Source organism: Ursus arctos, unplaced genomic scaffold (genome assembly GCF_023065955.2).
Source record: "Ursus arctos isolate Adak ecotype North America unplaced genomic scaffold, UrsArc2.0 scaffold_9, whole genome shotgun sequence".
Taxonomy (NCBI): Eukaryota; Metazoa; Chordata; class Mammalia; order Carnivora; family Ursidae; genus Ursus; species Ursus arctos.
Genome location: NW_026623111.1, coordinates 47,627,659 through 47,652,000, shown reverse-complemented (window position 1 = coordinate 47,652,000; position 24,342 = coordinate 47,627,659). Strand labels below are relative to the sequence as shown.

Below are 24,342 nucleotides of genomic sequence, written 5' to 3'. Positions count from 1 at the left end.
CACACATTCTTAATGACATCCCATGGTAAACAAAGCCAGTCAAATTCTAATGGGATTTTGATATGAGATTGAGCATATTTCATCATGAAAAGCACAAAGAACTAAAGGCAGCAGTATATTTTCACATAGTAGTTCAAGATAATAAAATTATCTTGTATGGGCACAAATTATGTGATGTATGCATTACACATATATTTAATTATCTCAAAACTCTACAAAGTAGATACAATTATCCCTAATTCCAAGGAGATACTGAGACTGAGAGCCATGATGAAACTCTCAAGATAATATAACAATTATTAGATGAAATAGAAATTCAAACCCGAGTGTCTGACGCTGAAATCATTATTCCCCTCTACTACTATGTCTTCCTTTAGCAATTAGAGCACTGGGAAGAAGCAAGCAAAGTGAAACTATTTCTTTAAACGACCTGACAATATGTTTGCCATCCCATCACTCATGCCAAACTTAAGTTAAGAGGGGAGACCAGAAATCAGAAAACATGTCTAAGCCAAAATCAGAAATCCAGATGCAGAATTCTGTACATGGGAAAGGAGCTAAGGGACAGACACAGGGAAGGGAAGCCTAAGTAGACTCATCCCTCCATACAGGCACCAATTTTCTTTCTTCGCCCTAAAAGCCTCTATCATTACTTTTAACTCTTTAAAGTACCTGTGATGTATTAAACCAATAATAGAAGAAATAGTTGATAACTATACAAGCACTACATTTCTATTGTGAAGGTAAAAGTCAAGAGTGCTCTAAATGCTCCTCAAGAATTAAAGTTTTACATGGCCTAATACTTCAGCAATAATACACGTTGATTCAATAACTGCTTTATTCCTATTTACACATATATGTACATATTTAAAATTAGTTTAGATTTTTGCTATGATTACTGTAGGCTCTAATTTCAACTTGTCAGAAGCTCAACCAGAAAATTCAAATGAGTGGAATTACTTTGTTTTCCAAATATAATTACTTATTTTGATGAAAAAGAGACAAAGACAAGTAAGCAAAGAGCAAATAGAAGTGTATTTTTAAATTTTAATTACATTTTTGGGAATCTGAGAATTGGCATACCTCATCTCCTTGGTAATCATGTTACCTAAACTAATTCACTCTACTATTATTTGTTCTGGAGGATATCATTAAAATAGTAATGAGCCAGCAAAATGAAAGCTCTAAACTAACACACACACACACACACACACACACACACACACACACAAAATGTGTTTATTTTAATGGCCGTGAAGTAAATTTTGAATTAAAACATAATTAAGTTTTTAAAAATAATAATTAAATTAAGTAGAGTAAATTGGAAGTCAGTCAGGCATAGTGTTAGCGAAAAGAAAGTCAGTAGAGAAATAGGAAAGATAATACCTGAAGCAAAAGGAAGCCCATCTAGAATGGCCAGAGGGGCAAATGGCTTAACACGAGGCTAAGGAAAAAAAGGAGCAACTAGTCCTGGAAGGCTTAGTGGGGCGGGATAGGGAGTCTAGACTTCCGTGTGAGAGTAACAGGAAGCCACTGAAGAGTTTTACCCACGGGAGTTGCATGATGGGATTTATGCTTTTCAAGAGATCACTCTAGCTGTTGAAGGTAGGGGCAAGAATCAATATGGGAAAGAAGTTACAAGAACACTACAGTGTTTCTGCATAAGTTGATGTTGGCTTAAAGAAACGGTGGCAGTGAATATGGGGAGAAGAAAACACATTTTAGATAAAGGAGAGATCTATGTGTGAAAGAACATGTATAATAAAGGCAGTAAATATTTGATAAATGAATGAATGGTTTTAAAAAGAAAATGACTTCCAGAAGTCCTTATATGGTGGGTTTTTTCTCTATAAACTGAGCATGGTGGCCCACCTTATTCAGAGCATTCTACGAAAATACAAAAACAAAAACAAGAAAACATTAACTTTTATGCCCTTTCCCAAATACTGAGAAAAGACTTTCCAGATAAATGATGCTTATGTCTTAAAAATAAATAGTCTCACACCACCCGTAACATTTAAAAATACATATTACAAAGATCCTTATTTTTTTAAATAAAAAGGATGCCAGATTTTGTGTGTTTCTCCTAATGTTCAAAATCATTATTACCGTTTTTAAATTCTTCTTTCCTTACAAAATTATGCCCTGCTGATTTCTTTACAAGTACTTCTTAAATAGTTAATATATTTTCAATAAAATGAAATGTCCTTCAGATTCTGGGAAGTTTTAAGGAATATTTTCTTGAGATTTCTTTCTTATTTTCTCTCTTCAACATGCCCCTATATCCTGCAGATGGCCACCTTTTCTATTTCATAGCGGAGAGCAGGCAAAAATTCCTCAATTTACTGCCCTGCCCTGATTCCTCCAACATAATCTACATCACACCTATTATTATTTCATCCAGCCTCAGTAGAAAAGAGTCCTCCTTTTCAGCTTCTCTTACCTTGGTAGAAAAACGTCCTTCATGTAATCTAATAGAGTGGAATGGTTGACCCCTGTTCTGGATCTCTACAATCTCTACCCTACAATTCCTCAGGTCACAGCTATAACAGTCATTCCCTTTCCTATGCTTCTAACCACTCTATTACTCGTTCTTCCTCATCGGCATGTCCATATTCATGTTTCTTCCATTTCAAAACCACCCTTTCTGACAACTACTTAATTTCTCTCCTTGCTTTATTGACTCTCTAAAAAAAAAAAAAATCATCAAAGGCCATATATATTCTTCTGCTCATTTCATGGTTGGGTATTTCATTATTATACCCGGTTTATTTCATTTTTAGTTTTTAAAAATAGTTAATACCTTTATTTTTAAGTAAGCTCTGAGCCCAGTGTGGGGCTTGAACTCACAACCTTGAGATCAAGAGTCACATGTTCTACTAAGTCAGCCTGGTGCCCCACTACCATACCCATTTTAAAGAAGTCAGAAAGGCACAGCAAGTTTAAATAAACGTCCCAAAGGCTATCTAAACTATAAATCAGTTTGGACACAATTTAAATCAAGATTTTTCTCAAAGGCTTTCCTTTACTTTGTAATGTAAAGCTTAATGCGATCAATGTCATTACATGAATTATTGCCTTTTATGTGTTTGCTTTTTTAAACAACATCATAAAGATTCGACCCATATCACTTAAAGAAATATATATGAATAAATACGAATTGATCTTTTAAAATATGTGACTGTACTAAGTACACGACCTTTTTTTCCTGATTTTTAACATTATAAAAGCTGTTATTAAATATCAAAGTGTTTACTGCTGACAGTACTTTAAAAACATAATATAAAGGGTAATAAAGTATTACTTGCATTTTGCTTTAGACTATAAAATAATAGATACAAAGATGTTGTAATTTACACTAAAGGGAGTAAAAGTATGATATGACAGAGAAAATGTATTTTATATGCCTATTTATTTATTTATTTATCCAAATTCAATTTCATTAGGAAAAGATAGTCCAAGGAACTAATACTACGTGTAGAAGGGCAGTCTAATTGTACATAATTCAACAAAGCAATGACTATTATCTCAACTAAGTAACATTAAGAATTACAAAAGTCGACTACTTATTGTAGATAATTCCTAGTTTGCTCCATTACATTATTTTTTCTAATTTCTTACTTATCCTTTTCAATTAAGTTAGACAGATGATTGCTTCAAGAAAATTAACCGCTTCATGTCGATACACTTTTGTCACTGGAGTCTTTAATGTATTGCTTTATCCTATAAACATTCATTAAGGGCCTACTATGGGCAAGGAACTATGTCAGGAGCTAAATGTAAAGATGGAAAATGGGTGACATAGCTGCTATCTGAGGTAGTTCAAGAAGAATGTTCCAAAGTTACAGGTGACCTCATGAAACTTCTGAAAGTACATTTAGATAACATTTAGCCAAGTTAATACATAGCATAGGCAAATGACATACAAATTGCAATGTAATATATAATATATATATGATTAACGTACATCTCCACATTACTATCTTTCTCAAATATCACAGACTCTGAAGGAACAAGATAAAATTTTTGGTTATACGGAGAAGCTATTTTTCTTTTCAGAAACTGTAAATAGCTTCTTTGTGTGTATACAAAAGTGCTACTAGTGTGAAAAGGAATGTGAGTATTTTCATATCTCTGCATGGCAAGGGGTTTCTGAGCATAGAAAAACAGAATTTGGGTTAAAGGACAAACCTTGGAAGTTGAAAGATGGCTGAATAGATAGGGAGAGACTTTTGGAGTGACTGACCTCCCAGGAGGGAAACGTTAACATTTCAAAGGGGGCAAAAGCCTAGAGCCATATATTTATATACCACAGCATTTTACATCGGGGACCTGTGTTTTCTCTTCCTCTCTCAGAAGGAGAGGAGGGCAGCTGTATAAGAGCTCCTCTACAAATGCCCAGATTAATAATCTTGGGACTCCTCTGCTATGGTGGAAAATCTCCCTTTTAGTACTTGAAGGTGCCACCATCTGACTCTCTTCACAGTGCTCCTGAGGGGGAAATGGAGTGTCGGGGACACATATGGTTATTGCTCCAAGAAACAAGTCTGCAGAAACTTTGTATTTGCTTTCAGGACAAAATACATAAATGTACATATTAAAAACTTATCATGTTTCAGATCAGAGTTTACGGGGAAAAGTTTTTTTGAAGACACAACTTCATTATACTGATTTTCAGGCAGATCAAGTCATTCAACAGTCAATAAACGATCTTATTCAGCAAAGACAACATATTGATCCCCTTCATTTTGTCACAAGATTTCGGTAGAATTAAAAGGATAATTTAGAGTACCAAAGTTAGGTTGGCTAAAGAAAACAAAAAGAAGTCACTTACTTGATATTATCAAGGCAGCCCGATTCAGGTTTCAGAATGGCAGTATGATGAAACATTTTATATAGAGCAATCCCAAGGAAGATTACATTAAGCTGGAATGTAAAAAGTACTGTTATGTAGCATAACTGGAATATAAGAAAAAAAGGAAGTCTGTTCTCCATAACAGAGGAGTTGTTCTGGGAAATTAGCTCTCACTATACTTATAAAGGAACTTGATCATAGATGATTGCCTAGTGTTTCAGTAAAGGCAAGAAGCTACTTCAGGGAATTGGGATACCAATGAGCTACAAAGCACTATTCTGCCAAAATATACACAAATACAAAATCAGCAGGAGTTGGAATCATGCTGTGGAAATTGTAAAGCAACTCAAAGCCAAGTATATGTTTAAAAAATATATGTACAGGTGTGTTCCTGTTTCTACCGTCTGAACATGGCCCTGCATTTGTTGTTAGGGATATGTTTTGAAATGCTATGTTACAAAATCATAAATACTAAAATCAATGCATTCTTGAATAGCTAGATCGAAAGGATTATAAAATGATGGTTAATTTCAATGCTACAACAAACTAGGATTGAAGTCCAGGAAACCCTCAGTGACACTGTCTTGTCACTGGAAGCAGAGAGGGCACAGGACTTAAAACAAAAAGTTCCAGTGTGAATTCCACATATCACATATATGTAAACTGTATAGAAAACCACCTACTGAAGTGCCCTTTGTGACCTGGTTGGTTTATATGTTCCAAAATTTAGGATTGGTGGGGACTAGAAAAATCCAATTATAAGCCCTACTGAAGTTCTCTCAATAATACGTTTCTATAATCCTTTATCAAATCCAAAAAGTTTGAAAAGTGAAAGTTTTAAAAAATTCATTGAGTGGACAAAAAGCCTAACCTTAACTAAACCCATTTGGTGGGAAAACCTGATTTGTACTGACATAAGGCTCTTCTGTCTTTATTCCACTTGCTCCTGCTTTTCCAATTTGTTTTTCTATTGAATTATTACCGTGTTCGGTTTCAGAGTCCTACCTACTCCCTACTGTGAGTATTGGCTGATGTGTTTGATTTTGGGCAACTGCTTATTTTCTACAAGGAATATTATATAACAGGCAATACACGTATCATATTACCTTTGTAAAGTCTGAAAACTTCCTGAATTCTAAAATATATCTGCTTCAAGGGATTTCAGATAGTGAATTGTAGCTTTATATCTTATACAAAATCAAGAAGCCATTTTAGTTAAAAAAATGGAGAACAATTTTATATTATAAAATGATGAGTACATAAATAATAATACCAAAAATAGAATCTAAATTAGGATAAGTAATTCATATAGTGAAATCAAGACATTATGCATCTAAAAATACAAAAGGAAGTATGATTCCAGAATGCTTGTTAAACTTATTTATGCCATTCTCAAGTGAAACATTTTTGGATTTTAAAGTTTTTGAGGTCTTTATAAAAAACAAAACTGGAAGGAATAGGAAGGTATAGTGCCGTATTTCCAATTTCCGATTCCATTCATAATTCAAATTATCCAAATGAAAAAGAAAGGAAATATACTGCTATGAAACTTGAAGTCATCGTTGTTCAAAAACCTACAAAACCAAATGGCTTATGGGAGATCAGACTGTTTTCTTCTCCGACATTTTTGATTAAGTATTTTACAATAGAAAAGTAGACTATAATGAGTGTCTAATTGCTTGAGTTTTATAGGGTCAGATAAGTAGATGCTTTCCCTAAAATAATCTATGTCAATCAAAGATAGTGCAGGGATCATGGGAGTTTTAGCTCTTGACCTGGGAAACACATAGTTAATGAGGAGTTCTTACCATAATTATCAAGGTCGCTGGTCCTATAAAGCTCCAGATGAAGTAGGTGTCAAGTCGGAGCCAACATCTGCAATGAAACACAAGGGAGAGAAGGCATTCAAGGACTGGGCAAGGGACATACATCAAGAGTGAGCGAGTGACAGAGAAGAATGTGAACTGCAAAGCATTCCACTGGGAGACAGGAAATATTACATTGCTTGTTCATTTAAATGCTGAATTATGTGCCCAATTTCTGACAGCACTATTGATGGAGTAAGATAATTACCCCTGGAGGAAGCAGGGAAAAATGGCACTAGGCCTATTTGCTAAGGCCTTTTGTGTCTGTCATAGAAACCTGAGGGGAAAAAAAGGAAAAGAAAGAGAGAAAAAGCCATACACATAGCCATTAAATCGAGTCGCTTTAAGCTATCCTTTTCTCTCCAATTATGGTGCTACATAACCTGTCTATCAGCTGTCAGGGAAAGTGACATTTTCCTGTCAAGAAGATCTGAGGAAATTCAGTACAAAGAAGAAATAAATTTGGTATCAGAAGATTGAAGTTTAATTAGGTTGGGCAGCCAACCTTTGAGAGTTCTTGAGTCTTAAAAAGTGCATTGTTACTGCCAGTGCTTCCGGGGCTACAAATGATCCTCAGCATCCCGTGAAGTTGATTCACGACCCAAAAGTAAATTATTAATCACTTAATTTCTGTTACATTTAATACTCCCCCACTTCTTAAAGCCTCTGGGAAATTACATTTTCATGCTTCAGGATGACAGGAAGACAAAATGGAAGTCACTGGTTACGAGAAAGATGAATGTAAATTTTGAACAAATGACATTTGATGTTAAAAACCATATCTTGAATTATTTGCCATTTTGCTCTATTTGAGGCATAATTAAAAAAGAAAACATCTCCAGTGGAAGATATTCAAGAGTGGTTTGCTAAGTGGTCTAAAACTGCAAATCCAAAGTACGTAAATACCTCTTGATTGTTGTGAAAATGTTACTTAAACCTCGGGATTAATGGAATACCAGAGGTGCTATGAAGAAAGGAACTTATCAATATCCAACAGTAGAGGTATGGGTCAATAAAATGTTTTCTCTTCATACGATGAAATGTTGTAAAACAGTTAAAAGGGAGGAGGTGGATCTTTATATGTCAATAAAATAGATCACGGTAACTAAGTTTAGTGAAAAAGTAACATGAAAAATCTATGCCATGTACCTTTGAACACACAGTTGACCCTTGGACCACACGGGTTTGAACGGTATGGGTCCACTTATATATGGATTTTTTCCCAACAAATACAGTACAGTACTGTAAGCGTATTTTCTCTTCCTTAGGATTTTCTTTTTCTTTCTTTCTTTCTTTCTTCCTTTCTTTTTAAGATTTGATTTACTTATTTGAGAGAGAGAGAGTGGGGTGAGAGAAAGAGAGAGCACGAGGTGGCAGGGCAGAGGGAGAGGAAGAAGCAGACTCCCTGCTGAGCAGGGAGTCCTACTATTCAGGGCTCGATCCTAGGACCCTAGGACCATGACCTGAGCCAAAGGCAGATGCTTAACTGACGGAGCCACTCAGGTGCCCCGGATTTTCTAATAATATTTTGTTTTCTCTAGCTTACTTTATTATAAGAATATAGCGCATAATACATATAACATACAAAATATATGCTAATCGACCGTTGATATTATTGGTAAGGCTTTTGTCTGATCAATTGTGAGCTATTAGTAGTTAAGTTTTGGGTGGGGATCAAAAGTTAAATGCAGATTTTGGATGGCACGGGGGTCAGGAATCATTCATAGCTGTTCAAGCTGTATATTTAAAATAATACTCCTATTTTTGACAGATACACATTAATTGTTTTTAATTGAAAGGGGGAAAAAATCAAACTCATGTTAGTGGTTGCCTCTCACATGAGAGTGGAAGGACTAAAAGTGGACCAAAAGGGTTTAAACATATGTTTTATTTTAATAATTACTGGAAGCCACATGACAAAATGCAGTAGCTTAACATCTGAGTGATAGAGGCAGTGATGTTTATTATGTTTTTCTTTATACTTTTCTGTAACTTAATTTTTTAAAAAAAAGGTTAAAACCTAGGGGCACCTGGGTGGCTTGGTCGTTAAGCGTCTGCCTTTGGCTCAGGGCGTGATCCCAGGGTCCTGGGATCGAGCCCTGCATTGAGCTCCCTGCTCTGCTGGGAGCCTGCTTCTTCATCTCCCTCTCCCCGCTGTGTTCCCTCTCTTGCTGGCTGTCTCTCTCTCTGTCAAATAAATAAGTAAAATCTTTAAAGAAAAAAAAAAGGTTAAAACGTAGAATCTTAGGCAAAACAAAAATAACCATACACCCCGAAAAAAACAATTTTAAAACAAAATCTGACTTTCTTCTACTACGTATATGTAAACTAATTTCAATAGAAATATAATATTTGTACTCCAAAAAGAAACTGATTGTAAGTTTACATTTTTTATGTAGATGATTTCTCTTTATTCAAGATGTACATAATAATCCTATCTGAAAAAAATGCTATTAGGGAAGAAATCCATACTTAAACTATTAGCTATTACTTTGAGTAGTTATCTTCTTATTGGTCTGCTGTTCCAAAACGTGGTCATGGAAAGTAAAAGTGTGCTGTTCCCAATAAGCAGAAACGAATTAGAAAATTCAAGTTTGAAATATGAACATTATCTCCATGCTGACCATAGGCCAGTTTGTTATCATCCTAATCAAGGTGTGTGTATGTGTGGAGGGGAAGACCAGAGCAGGGGAAATGTTCACGCATCTCTCTTGGTTCTTAACAAAGTCAATATTTGCCCTCAGGATAAGAACAATAAAAGACAAAGCATGGACATTTTACCAGATTAAACACACACACACACACTCCAAGAATGCTGCTGAAATTATAACATGATACAATACTAATAATAAATTTTAAAATGACCGTTACTAGTATAGCCCCTGTTCCTTTGTAGGTCAAACAGAGAGCTCATCTGAGAAGTAAAACACATTTTCAGCAAATTCTTTTTTAAAGGAAAATGTGCTTCAAGAACTTCTGAAAAATGTTATTCTACAGGTTAAGGGCTTCTCACACAAATAATTTAAATTTTATTATTACAGTGTGCCTTAGACTAGGTAGGGGATTTTAAAATGTTACATAATTTCACCAAATGTGTTGTTAAAATAAAATAATGTCATTAAATTTTAGCCTTACGAAGCTTTATTTTTTTGAAAACAGTTTCAGCAAATGCTTAGTTGGAAATAAATGTGCTTTTGGCACAGTGATCTTTAAATGTGGAACTGAAATTACTTTAGAAGTTATTATTTTTTTTATTTTTTAAGAAAACGCTTAGATATCTATTTGGTATAATAGATTTAAGTTCCCTTTGGAGTTGAACAGTGTAAGAGGCAATATGAAACACTTAAAATGTACTGAGTAAATCATCCCTTCACGAGAGCTGCTTGGGCTTGACTATCTTCTGGAAAGCAGTGTGGCAAAAATCCCTTTTCTAATTCGATTGCCATATGGCCATACCTGCTGTTGTTTTTGGCCACATGCTGGCTTTCTCAGAGCTTTCTATAGTTCCTCTCTTTCCCATTAACTACCTTAAAAGTTTGCATGATTCCTGCCCTGAGTTCCCTGTGCCAATGTTGAAATAATACACCCTGGCTTGAAGGTAAAGCAGAGTATATTATGTGGGGTGTTTATCACATGCGTGGACATATATATCCCACATCACGGTATTCTAGAAGTCTAGGCCATTCAATGTCACTTGGATATAGTGAAAATGCACTGCTTAAGAGGAGACAAATGCTAGAAGAACAACTTATTACACTAAGCCTAATAAAGTTCCAGCTTGCAAATGGCCAGAGAGACCTGCTATTGAAGAATATAATTTATCCGAAAATTGCCTTCATCCACTAAGCAACATTTAATTTGTGAAATCATTAATTTTAATAGACCATACTTGTTAATTTTTAAGATAAGTCAATTTCTTTTTTAAATGAAATTCAGTCACATGAATATAGTTTATAAAGTATGTTTATAGCAGCACTGTAACAAAAGAGATAACTTGCACTTGAAAAATAAGTACATTCTAACCTTACTACATGCTTATTTGAAGTAATACTGAAAAATCTTAAAAGAACAAATATATTTTGGAATCCAAAGGAGTACTTGTCATATATCATAAGCCTTGACTTTTTTTCTCATTTGCCTAAATATAAAGATGTCACAAAAATTCTCTTTCTGTAGCTTTTTTTTCAAATTGTAAAAGCAACATATATTGTTATATATTTGATGAAGTCTTACAACATTAATACAAGCTCACTGATTTAATATTCTAAGGAACTGGTGCTAATCCACAAGGACATATTATTTTCTTCCAGAATTATTGTCTTCCAAAATCTAAGAAACATTATTGCAAATTAAATAATAACGTGTTGATATCTGGATCTGTCTTCCTCAAAAATGTCAGTTACCAATCCAGAAAGTACTACTTTCATGTTTACTAAGAAAAGAGAAAAATAAAATAATGTAACAACTTAATTTCTCTAAATAGGACAACCGAAAACCATACTTCTAAAGCTTATTCTCCTCTACTCTTAAACTACTCAACACTTTATTTTCATCATTTTAAAAATGTATGATTCTGTATTTAGAAAAATGATAAAGTCAATTACCAAATATATATAAATGCCACCTAAAACCTATGTTTTTTTTTTTAAAGTCCAGATTCTGCACTTTTTTTTTTTTTTTTAAGATTTTATTTATTTATTCGACTGGATAGAGACAGCGAGAGAGGGAACACAAGCAGGGGGAGTGGGAGAGGAAGAAGCAGGCTCACAGCAGAGGAGCATGATGTGGGGCTCGATCCCATAACGCCGGGATCACGCCCTGAGCCGAAGGCAGACGCTTAACCGCTGTGCCACCCAGGCGCCCCTAAAACCTATGTTTTACAATGCTTTTAGATAACAGTAACATTACCAGAGTGGAGTTTCCTATTCCAATTAGCATGTTTAATACAGTGCCATTAAAATGCTTTGGGACATTGTATTTTTGTTGCCTGTTTAATTCACTCTTATCAAAGTAGATATCTGACTATTCACCAGTTTTCTGAAATAACGTAAGTTAACAACGGTGTTTGCTTCATTTTCTTTAGTATCCTAAGTCTCAGACTGAACCATCCTTGGTGAGTATTAAATGTAGCCAGTCAACAATCTTTGGCTACTACTCTGCCATAAATTATATTATATTAGGTTGTTTATGAGAGTTTATATAATACATAATCTTTGTTTTCTCTGTAACATATGCAGATCTCTTTATATTTCTACTACATCTATCTGGCAAGATTGAGAGAGAAAAGAAGAAAGAGAATTGGGGCAAGAAAAAAGGAAGAGAAGAGGAAAAGGGACAAATATATACTTCAAACATAATAACTCTAGTTCTAAGCTTACTGTGTAATATGTCTGTTAGGTTCTTTTAGTGCCATTTTCATTACTGCACACTCATGCATCTAATCTTGAAATACTTTGCGAGCAAGTACATGAACTGGAAAAAGTATTGGCAGAGCGATGCAGGAGTGGAGTGTGACCAGTGGTAGTCAAGACTAGCATTTGTGGTTCAGCCATAGTTTTGGATCTTAGAATTCAAAACCAGATCTAATACATAAAATGCAGGTTATGTTGCCTTCATGTCCCCAATATGTTATTTTTTTAAAAAATAAGTTTTTCATTATTTCTTCAGCAAAATATATCCTACAATTTTATGGTGGACTACAAAGGTTAGAAAAGCACTGTCTGTTTTAATTTATTAATACTAAATGTTGGAATAATCCCCATAGACCCACGTTGCTTAAAACTGATAGAGGCAGCAGCATAAGAATTGTAATCAGTACTCTATAAATGGATGCTTTTAATACAATTTATTTTACAATTAAAACAATGTTGTTAATCATAAAGTTTGTAGTCTTTCATTTGGATCAGCCAAATAAGAGTACCAGTAATAATAATAGTTCTAATTTAATAAATGCTTATATATGCCAGATACTTTACATGTATGCTTGGTTAGATATATATACATATATATGCACACACACATATACATATATATTTACTCATATATACAAAAACACATATTCTCAAACTTTATAATAGTTTTGCAAGGTGTTTACATAATAACTGCCACATTATAGGTTGGAAAATGAGACTCAGGAAACTAAGTGACTTGCCCATAGCCACATGACTAATAATTAGTTGAGCCAAATTTTATCTTAGTCTACCTGATTCCAAAGTCTCTGGCGCTACTATGTGTTTCTCAAAGAAAACAAAGATATGAGTTATAGAATAAGTAAAAGTTCTAGTTTTGTTGACATTTATAAATTCTCAGTGAGTAGATGAGAAATGTATATGCTTTACAGAAAGCATAGATTGTTGAAACATGTTGCATGTAAAAATACTTGATCTTTTAAAATATAAAGTCATCTCTTGATAAGTTAGTAAAAATTTTAGTATTTTTAAGCAGATTTATTGCAATATAATTTGTATATTATAAATCATCCATTGAAATATACAATTTGATGGGTTTTAGTCTATTTAAAAGTTGTAAAATTATCACTGTAATCTAATTTTAGAATACTTTCATGGCACCAAAACGAAACCTTGTATCCACCTAAAGTCACTCCTCACTGTCTCTACCAAATTCACTCCCAATGGCTTCCCTACCCTCTCCCCAGTCCTAGCAACCACTATACTTTTTCTCTCTAAAGGCTTATCTGTTCTGGATGTTTTATATAAATGGGATCATACGATGTACAGTCTTTTATGACTGGATTCTTCCATTTAACATGATGTTTTTATGGGCTGATCATCTTGTAGCACACATCAATACTTCATTCATTTTCATTTCCAAATAATATTCCATCAGAGATACATCACATTTTGTTTATCTTTTCATCAATTGTTAGACAAAGTGTTTCCACTCTTTGGACAATATAAATAATTCTGCTCATATACAAGTTTTCGAATGAACCTAGGTTTTCATTTCTCTTGGGTAAATACCTAGAAGTGGAATTACTGGAATTAACCATAATAACTATGGTTAGCATTTTGAAGATCTGTCAAACTGTTTTCCAAAATATCTAGCTACACAATTTTACATGGCCACTAGCAATATGTGGGGATTCTAATTTGTCCACATCTTCATCAACATATGTTATTATCTGTCTTTTTTTATTGTAACCTTCTTGAGTTTGGAGTTATGATACAAAGGGATGTCTAGATGTGGAAGTTATCATACTTCTTTGGTTTCAGTATGAACCTAAGACCAACATCTGACTTCAGGGCCAACATTTAATCACATTTTGTAAATAACAGGACAGCAATCCAGATGTTCTCTTATATAGTTCTGGTATGGCCAACTCCTTAACAGAAAAGTTTATGCTCAACCCCCAATAATTTTATGCCTAATCATAGGGTTCCCAGGTGATGAAATGATGACATGACAAGCTGTCAATCTCTAATCCACATACACATAAATCATGCTCTTGGCCTTTAATAAAATAATATATAGACATAAATAGTATTCCCCACGCACATAAGAATAATTATCTTGATGTATGTTAATGAAAAATACTTCTTTGTTATCTATCCTTTTTCCCACTGGCCAACCTAAAATCAAGGTAATAATATGTTCAGTAAGGTGGATGCTTCATGTCAATGAAATGTTACAAGTGGGAATATTTTACAACATATAATAATATGCTTGAGAGAACTACTCCAAATTAATATATAATTTCCTGTGAGTGGGTTGAAGTGCTTCAAAATTGTGAAACATATTAAACACGGTGTGCATATAACTTGCAAATACTACCAAGCTCAATGTGTTTGTTTCTTTAAGTAAACTCTACCCCCGATGTGGGGCTGGAACTCATGGCCCTAAGATCAAGAGTCTCAAGCTCTACTGACTGAACCAGGCAGGTGCCCCCATCAAATTCAATGTTCTTTGGCTAGGCTCCTTCTTGAATAATACTATAATCTGGTATTTTAAAAAATCAATAATCACTTTTCTACCCAATGATTATACTGGCTGAATAATGAAGTGAAAATAAGAAACCGGGGCAGGGGGGCTGGATTTTAACTAGCAGAGGAGACACTACTTCTTTTAGAGTTGTTCTTAAACTAGTGAGCTAGGGAGACAAATATAAGACTTAATAGATGATTTATAATAATTTTCAGATCATAAAATTTGATTTCAATTATTTTTAAGACCTCCGTTATGCTTCTAGTACTCAAGGATGTTCTGATTCATTATAAATGTTTATGACCTAATTGACATCTTTTGGAAACCCCTTACAAATTTTCAAGCCCATATTTTAAGTCTTGGGCTATTCCCTGGGCTTCACTCCTTTCCAGAGCCCTCCCTCCTCCTGGAACCTGCTCCTAATCCTTTGCAATCTACCCATCACATTAACCACTCCTTTTCCCATTGTATACTTGGATTGTGAGGAAAGTGGTATAAACTATAAATGTGATTTTCTTTTTTAAAAAATTAACTATTAAAACAGTTTGCATTTTTTGGGTAATATTGAGGTAATTAAAGTTTACATGAACTAATTAGTTTCAGGTCATAAAATAAAAGTATCTAGCACAGAATTTCTAAATCAGCCATGTTTAAATTATTGTTGAGTCAATGCCAGCTTTTATCTTCTGACAGTATCATTTATTGGATGGCTTCACGGAGTGTGCATATGAGTAAGAGTTAAGAGAGACTAAGAGAAAGGTACAAAAACAGAGATAAAATTGAATAAATGCCCATTGTTAACAGTGCAATTTAGAACTGTGGTCCACTAGCTGAGTTTTTTTTTTTTTTTAATGATTGTACTGGTCTTCTAATCTAATTTTTTAAATGTCCAGTTATTGTGACTAAATGTAATTCTAAATACATTCTCGAGATAATGTCAGCACAGATAAAAAGATTTGATTAAACAACGTCAGAAAATAATAAAATTCTCCTACAAGCACTGCAAATTGATGGCAAACTAAGCAACTTCTCAAAATCAGATTATGTGTGCTTTGTGTGTATGTGTTTTGTATGTAATAATCAGTTCAACAAACCTAAAATTTCAGAGAAAAACATCATAATCCATCAGCCAGATGGAATATGAGTTACCACTATCTGTATCAAAGTTAGTTTTGAACCTACAAAACTAATTTATTTCTAATTTTATCTCCTACCATTGATATGATTCTCTACTTTTTAGAATTGTAAGCTATTATTATTATTAAAGGTTTCAGCGATAAAACCTCATTGTCAGTATAATGAAATATAATTAAGTACATTAAGAGGAAAGAAAAGGGAAGAATGTTTATTATTACTTGGATTACTATAATATATATTCAATGGTTTTATTCTAGAGGTACTCTAAGTGATTGAAACTGAAGTAAAATTTTAATAAAAACAAGGTTCCAAAAATAAGTGAAATAGATTTCTAAGACATAAAAATTCATTGTATTGAGCTTAATAAGAATTTACAGAAAGGGCTGAAAATATGTGTCTGAATTCTGGCTAATTCCAGTTTATTTAAGACTGTGGACTTTATATATTTGTATTTAAAACAATCAATGTAGCATATAAGAAGGTAACAATGGCAAACAAACAAAAAACAACAGCACAATTTGAGATAGATTTACATGAGAAAAAGTCATGAGATGAACAGGGAGTCAGGAAGGCCATCCATCTGAAGTCAAACCAAAGCCATCGACAATAGTAAGAGAAACTGTCACAACAAAGACAGATTGGATAACAAGGAACAAGATATAGATTTCTATATGCAGAAATCCGTCGAGTTGTGTAAAAATTCATTGTTTATATTTTTCTTTGAGAAGATATCTTGATTAAACTCCTGATGCAAAACATGATCTGTTCATTTCAGCTTCTCAAGTAAATGCCTGAATAATGTTTCTTTTTCCACACCTACTTCTTTAATGGGTAAAATAGACCCCGGATTGGATGCATTCCCAATTGGTAGAAGATAAACATTTTTTCCATGTATTCTGGAAGGTTTCTCTGTGGATGATTTATTTAAATTGTACAAATGAGACACTAAACACTCTGCGCCTGCCTGTGATAGAATTTTAAAGCAATTTTCCGTATTCTTTTCTCTCCCTCTTTCATCTATCCTCCCTTTTCTCTATATCAGCTTGGCTGCTCTTTGTGTTGGGAAAAATCATAATTGTGGAACCGAACTATTATGAAGGCTTATTTTAAATCAGTGCCTGGGAAGTAAATTAGCCTCTATTCCCACACAGTAATAATGTCAGTAAATGAGAGCTTCCAGTCATGGTGCAGGAAATTAAAGCAATGATGGCCAAAGCTTGAACAGTCACAAGAGACTTACATATTATTGATTCTAAGGAAAGATAGATTCCTACCATCCAGAAAATGACATCTGTCTCAAAGTAAATGATTAAAATGCAAAGCAAACGAGTTTGAGTCAGTTTAGTAACAGGGAAATTTGCAAATATCTAAAAAGAAAAAAACAATACATAAAATAAAAGCAAATCAGGTTGCAAGAGAGCAAAATGGAATTACAGAAGAACAATATTTGAATAGTACAAGGACACAATAACTGTATCACTCAATTTAATATCTTAGAGGGGATATGCATTAATTAAAATGTAAAATCCTATTACCTAAGGGGAATGAATGCTAGTGGGTTTCTTTTTAAGGTGATGAAAATGTTTTAAAATGAGACGGTGCTGATAGGTGCATAACACCATGAATGTACTAAAAACTACTGAAGTGTACACTTTAAAAGAGTGAATTTTATGGTATGTGAATTATGTCAATAAAGGTGTTATTTAAACAAAAAAATCTGATCCACCTAATTTCCCCTCACCTAAGAGGTCTTCAGAGGCAACACTTCTAATGTTTTTATCTAATCCTAATTTGTTTCACAGTTGTCACTGGGACCCACAAAATGAACTCAGATTTGACCACAATTCATAAAGGTCAGATTAAAAAATAATTACTATTGTTAGTTTAGTCAAATGGCCTTTTATAGCTTTCCCTGTACTCAAGAAAGAAAAATTCAGCAGAAGTGAGATGGTCTTCTTTCAACCGTATTGTTGGTGCCTCTGAACCGACATATATTCCACTTTATGCCCCAATAATGCTTCTAATTGTCTTCCCTCCTTATGAATCCTCTCTTCTCGGAAGTGAGCTGCTTTATTGCCAGCATATTCAGGCTGCTGACTGCTCGTGGAAAGTCATGAAATTTGGCGTATTAACTTCTGTACAAATTGATGTTATCTAACCTCATCTGAGCCTTCACTACTCCTTGGAAATCTTTTTTATTAATGTCTAATTGGCTCCTTAACACATTTTCCATAGCGCTCTTTTCAAGACTTTTCAAATCTCCTGTCCTCTCAATGTGACCTCACCTATTCACTTAGCAAAAGTGAGCTCCTTCTACCTGATGGAAACGTTGTTCCACTTTGAAATTCATCTTATCTGTTCTTTCCTTCACACTCATCTCAGAAAAGAGGGGTCATTTTACTTTTACCAAAACATTCCTAGTTTAGTGGAAATAAGTGTGATCTATTTTATCACGCATCTGCTACTATCTAGCTCTATAACCATGGGCAAGGCATTTAATTCACCTGGTCCTTGATTTCTTCATCTGTAAAATTAATGTCTTGGACTAGGTGAATTGCAAAGCCACTTCCTGTATTAAATCAAGGTTTTCTTAATTTTATGTATAATCTTAGGCCTTTCTATCCCTCTAAGATCTTTCCCTTTCATTCAGCCTCTCTATATATTAAATACAAATGAAGCATAAGATATTTTCCCTCTATTAATCTCCTCCTACCAAATTGATTCTTCCCACTCCTAGACATACCTCGGACTTCATTTTAAAAATTCTTCTTCATTACTGTAACCACAAGTTAATCTCTTCATTATTTCTCGAACTTTTTCAGGGTATAGGTATTACTTTAAAACTACTTTCTTGTTATTGCCTTCTCTCTCTGAACCTTCCAATTTGGCTTCTGCTTCCAGCACTGTCAAAATAATTGTTGCAAAGTACAAATAACTTTTCCTCGGTGCTTATCCTACTTGAATTATCTTTGGTAGAGAACAAGACAGATGGTGTTCTGAAACACCATCTTAAAATGGCCTTCTCATTCTCTTTTAAGGCTCTGGTCAACTCTTGTCTTTCTCTACTTTTATTTTCCCACCTCAAACTATGTTCTCAACGTGGGTATTCATCAGAGCTCTATCTTGGTCTTCTTTCTAATCTTTTTCTATTGAAACTTTCATTCATTCTCAGGATGCCAACTGTTATATTGATGTGGATTACAAAAATATTTTTTACTGAATTCCTTTCCGGTATTCTGGACATCCCTACATGTATGTCTCACCAATCTGAGTGTATACGGAGCATAACATTTGTCACTACAACCCAACACCCACCTAGAAAAAACCAAGCCGCCCCTGCTCCTATTGTTTCTCTTTCTGTTAATGATACAAATTTCTTTCCAGTGGCTAGAACTGACAGGTCAGGAAGAAGAGAAGCCATTAATATCAGGGACTACGCTGTCCTCTGAATACACACTTTCTGACATAGCTAGTTCTTCATGTGACAAATGTCTCAATGCTCTGAAAGATATTAAAGCGATCATCTTCTTATAATTACTCAAGGCTCTGATGTAGCTGTGGGAAAATTAAGCCGTTTTAAACAGCATCCTACTGAATCTCAGGATTTTTTTTCTCTTTCTGTATCATAACAAAAGTATAACCATGAATTGAATTATCCCCAGTTGCTTCTCCAGTTCAATCATTTATTGCCGTGAGGTGTATAAAGACCTTAGCGTTCAAGAAAATCCAAAGCGTTTATTTCAACTAGATGTCAAAAGAGAGGGTAGAAAAGGAAGGAAACGATAAACTCACACTTTATCTGTTCCGTAACTCCGGTAGTCTACTGCGGCTGACACAGCCACGATGAGCGCGGGCATCCCATAGCCCACCAGGTAGAAGTATTTCCTCCGCGAATGCTCGCTCTCGAAAACCTCCACCAGCATGATGTAGAGCTGCACTCCCTCCAGGAACATCCAGGTGAAGGCGGCCAGGAAGAAGAAGTGTAGGAGGGCAGCGAAAACGGCACAGGCAATCTAGGGAAGGGAACAAAGGCCTCCAGTAACAACCGAACGAAATATTCTCAACGACCGTTACATCAAAATAAGCATTTATCAAGACTGCGGTAAGAGGTCTGCAAAAGAAGAATCTAGACAAGATTCTTAAAATTCAGATATTAAAACCGAATTAAATACAACCTATCTTTCAAAACCACATTTAACATTTTATTAATAATGGCTTACAGCATAGGATAATAAAGAAACATTATTAGTATTAATTTTCATTAATTTTTTATTATTGCTGAGATTAGTCTAAAGTTTTAAAAATAACATCTCATGCATTCTTTTTCTTGGCCATAATCATGTGTGTTCTATCATTAAGTTCTTCAATGAAAAAGAAACATTAAAAACAAGGAGAATAAAAGCTCTTAAAGTTAAAATATATATAATAATTACAGTATTTTGTGATGGGATCATTACTTCATTATTATTATTTGCTGGTGTATTTCTTCCCTGCCTGGTTTCATGAAAGATTTAAGGTGGCATTGGGAAGTTCATGCTGCAAAGTATAAAAGTAGGTTTGGTTAAGTATTCAGAAACTCTTAGTGGGTATTCTGATATTTTTATGGCAATATATTTATTTGCATAAATTCAATAAGAATCTGTTCTCTGTATGACAGGACACAATTGGAAGCATTGGTTATATTACCAAGGCTTTCACTGGAATGTTATATCTGAGAAAACCTGCATAGACTTAGGTATGACCAGCCAGCTTTTAAGGATCTAAGGTTGACTTTATGGAGCTAATAAATCCCCCTTGGAAATAGCAGCCTGGTACCTTGCTTACAGAGTCCTCAGCAGCCTTCCCAGGCCAGTAAAGAAGGTCACTTTCTGGCAGGTGCAGGAACCTCAGCATATTTGGGGGACCGTGAGAAGAAAGGAGTTCAACCAAATCTATAGGTATTGTAGGTGAAGTCTGATGGCAAGTATTTGGTCTGACTTCTGGTCTCAAGGGGCTATTACAAGAGTTTATATGGTCAACCACTATTCTTATTGCACCTGTGTAAATAAGCCAAGTTTTTTGAAACTAGACTTATTTTGCAAGCAAATTAGTGTTAATTTGGTTATCTTTGGCAAAAATGAGGGTGATTATAGATAGAAAATATGTTTTAATAACATCTTTGAGGATATTAGATTTTAATACTATTCATTATAAAATGGACTAGATCCTGAAAAAAAAAAAAAGTAGGTCTGGTTAAAATAAAATAAAATAAAAGGTTCCAGAGTTCGTTCATTCTTTCATTCATTCATTCATTCATTTATTTTTCTGTTATTGTATGAAATGGTGGGATAGACAAGCTTGGTTCAAAAAAGACAGTTCGTCCTTATTTTGGCATATTTTCTAAGGCACTACAAGTTTATCTGACCATGTATGAATTTTCTTTCATCAGTTCCGAAATTCTCACTCCTTGGGGAAGCGGGGGTCTTTATTTTTTATTTAAGAAATCCTAGGGGCATGTGGGTGGAGCAGTGAGTTAGGCGTCTGACTCTTGGTTTCGCCTCAGGTCGTGGTCTCCGGAGTTGTGGGGTCAAGCCTGATGCGGCTCCATGCTCAGCATGGAGTCTGCTTAGGATTCTCTCTCCCTCTCCCTCTGTCCCACCTCCCCCCACCATGAGGGTTCACGCTCTCTCTGAAATAAACAAATCTTTAAAAAAACCATATCCTAAGTAAAATCTGTATCTCCTACTAGAAAAGGGCAACACATTTATAGACATTATCAGATTATAATGGATTCAATGAGTATGATCCTTGAGAAAGAGACAAAGGGCAGGTCAGTTTCACTGAGTTAGAGAGATGACAATGAAGGGAGATGAGGACGTCCAATGGCAGCAGGCTAGAGAGAAAGCAGAGCCTAATCCCCTGACCTAAAAGTCAGGAAGAGGACACCTATCCAGGAACAAGAAGAAAGACAAGCCGAGCTAAGATGCACTCTACTCCAAATTTTCATATCAATCTTTGTTCTCTATGCTACTGTCGGAAGTTAGTTTTGTGCAGTACGCAACATGTGGGAAAGTTTATCATACCATATGTATATCAGGAAACAAAAGTAAAAATAAGGTTTCTAAATGAAAAGAAATCACACAGCATTTGAATTGCAGGTTAACAAGAGAATGAAATGATCTCTTCTTGGAAAATAACACAGTTTTCCATTTCTTGCTTTTTAGAGTTAGAACTTCGACTATTAATTTTTGTTATCAGAAGGCTTTACTTTTTTGGGAAAAGAAATGTGCTCTTTGATTGCTTATTCATATGTATGCATTTATGGGAAAAGCTGTCACATTTGTATATGATAACCAATTAAAAATATAATCACCATAATTGTACCCTTTACAGCCATTAATCATGAATGTGTAATCACAAACATGAATCCAACTGCATTTTTATTGTAAAGTACTCCATACTTATGGACACATACCAGAGAACAGCATAAATGAATGAATTATTTATTATGCCTACACATCTTCTAAAAAATGGAAGTTTTCTTTTCAATTACAGTTTTAGTCATGAGACCAAACGTGTACTATGTGCATGAATCTTAAGTAAATAGAACGGGCCTCACAAAAAGTATAAGTAGGCATAGAGTCTGTTGAGTAATTAGAAACTATCTGTTATTCATATTTTCTGTTTGGTTTTATCAAAAGCAGTTGGCCAGTGACGTTCCTTCCCCCCCTCTTTCCCTACTTCCTTCCTTTTCCTCCTCTTCTTTATTTTCTGATATGACTAAATGTAGTTTGTAGTAAAGTACAAAGCTGACATTAAAGATGTAAACTGAACTTGTGCAAATATAATGTGTCATACGAAATTTGGGAAGAGTTTATAAATCCTAAAAATGACCTATAGTTTGAACTATTTTCCAAGTATGTCAATTAGAAAAACTCATTTTAGACATGAAGTTTTAAATATGATATAAACTGTTTTTTAAAAAAGTATATTATAGGGGTGCCTGGCTGGCTAAGTCGGAAAAGCATGCAACTCTTGATCTTGGGGTTGTGGGTTTGAGCCCCACTTTGGGTATAGAGATTACTAAAAAAAATAAACAAACTCTAAAAAAAGTATGTGATGAACTTTGAAAAATAACAATTATATCTATTAAAAAAGATATCTTTCCATTCCCCCAAAGGATTTTACTTAACTTTCCTCAATTTTCTGCTCCGATAAAAACAAAACAAAACAAACATACACACAAACTAATGAGGAGACACAGTTCTTGAGAAAGGCAAGGCTGTGAACAAAATTTCTCAAGAAATGTACAGTCACACATCACTAACATTCACTGGTTGTTTACAACAATGGGCTAAAAAAGAAAAAAAAAAGGGGGGAATGGAACAAGATCTGAAAACTAATAAGTATCTTAGACAACTGGAAGAGAGGATACTTTCAAACAAGTATTTCGAGTACTGGAGAGCGGGGAATGGAGATGTTTTCTCCTAGTATCAGCGTAGGCTGCTTACCGGTTGGTCAGTTCGGTTGATCCCGATCAGGAAGAGCAGTTCAGCTACAAAAAGGCTGATGCAGAGGTTCTTGTGGATGGTATTACGGTCGCTCTGGAGCCCGCGGAAAAAGCAAAATGTGAAGATGCAAATCAGGAGACAGACAAGGGACAGCAAAATTCCAACCCACGTGATCACATCCAGAAGAAGGTCATGGACCGCATCACTGTGCTGGAAATACAACAGAAAAGCCGTAAGTTGCAGGTATGGAAAACAAAGTATGAAGTCTTATGAGGACCTGGGTTCATGAAGCATGATTTTCACAATGTACTACATACCCTATGCAAACACACTGGATAACATCACTTAATTATCTGGGTTTTCCAGTCCACAAGTAAAGCAATTCATATTCTCCCTGACACGTAAATTAGTTTGATACTCAGGGACACAGGAGTGTTTGCACTTTTCTTGGTTCTACGTATTTTCTTGGTTCTATGTATTTGAAGCAAATCAACATAATTCTGGCCTGCAATTTCAGGGAAAAGCTTTATTTTTTCAACTCGTATCACTTTTATAGGTTATTTTATTTTGACAACTCTCACTAGGGAATATCTATTTAAAAAATTAAGTTATATACTTAGGGAAGTGGTGTCTCAACTGAAATGCTTTTTAAATCCCCAAGGGACTTTTTAATAAAAAAAAAATACAATTCCTTTGAGTTCATAAAAGTATGCATTTTTATAAAGATTCCCAGTTAACTCTGATGAACAGCCACATATGCACACCATTTATTTAGTGGAAGATCTGAAAGAATGAGGATATTCACTGGATTTATATTCATATTGAATGGCTTAAGGAGATCAGGAAGTTTGATCCTTGAAGGGTTTTGCATGAATAGAGCCTGTTATACACAGATGGAAAATAAGCACTCAGTATTACTATCCCCGATAGCAGCATAAAACAGATAGAGCTAAGAAAAAGAAAAAGTTCATAAAAGCTTCTGTACTAAAACTGTGTTTTGGGGAGGGCTCTGTTAAATAGTCCTGTGAGTTCCATTCCTTTCATGTTCCTTGTT

General features: G+C 34.6%; 1 protein-coding gene across 8 annotated transcripts in view; it reads right to left on the bottom strand.

Annotated features, from left to right (window-relative positions):
- ADGRL3 (adhesion G protein-coupled receptor L3) overlaps positions 1-24,342 on the bottom strand; it is a 788,566-nt gene that overhangs the window by 71,627 nt on the left and 692,597 nt on the right. For 7 of the 8 annotated variants that reach the window (XM_044387778.3, XM_026508964.4, XM_026508973.4 and 4 more), the window contains 4 exons: positions 23,289-23,498; positions 19,591-19,811; positions 6,664-6,730; positions 4,835-4,926 (listed from right to left, as the gene is read on the bottom strand). In XM_044387778.3, coding sequence (XP_044243713.3) covers positions 4,835-4,926; positions 6,664-6,730; positions 19,591-19,811; positions 23,289-23,498 — 590 coding nt within the window. The remainder of the gene's footprint in view (positions 1-4,834; positions 4,927-6,663; positions 6,731-19,590; positions 19,812-23,288; positions 23,499-24,342) is intronic. The other variant, XM_044387777.3, reaches the window with a different exon arrangement.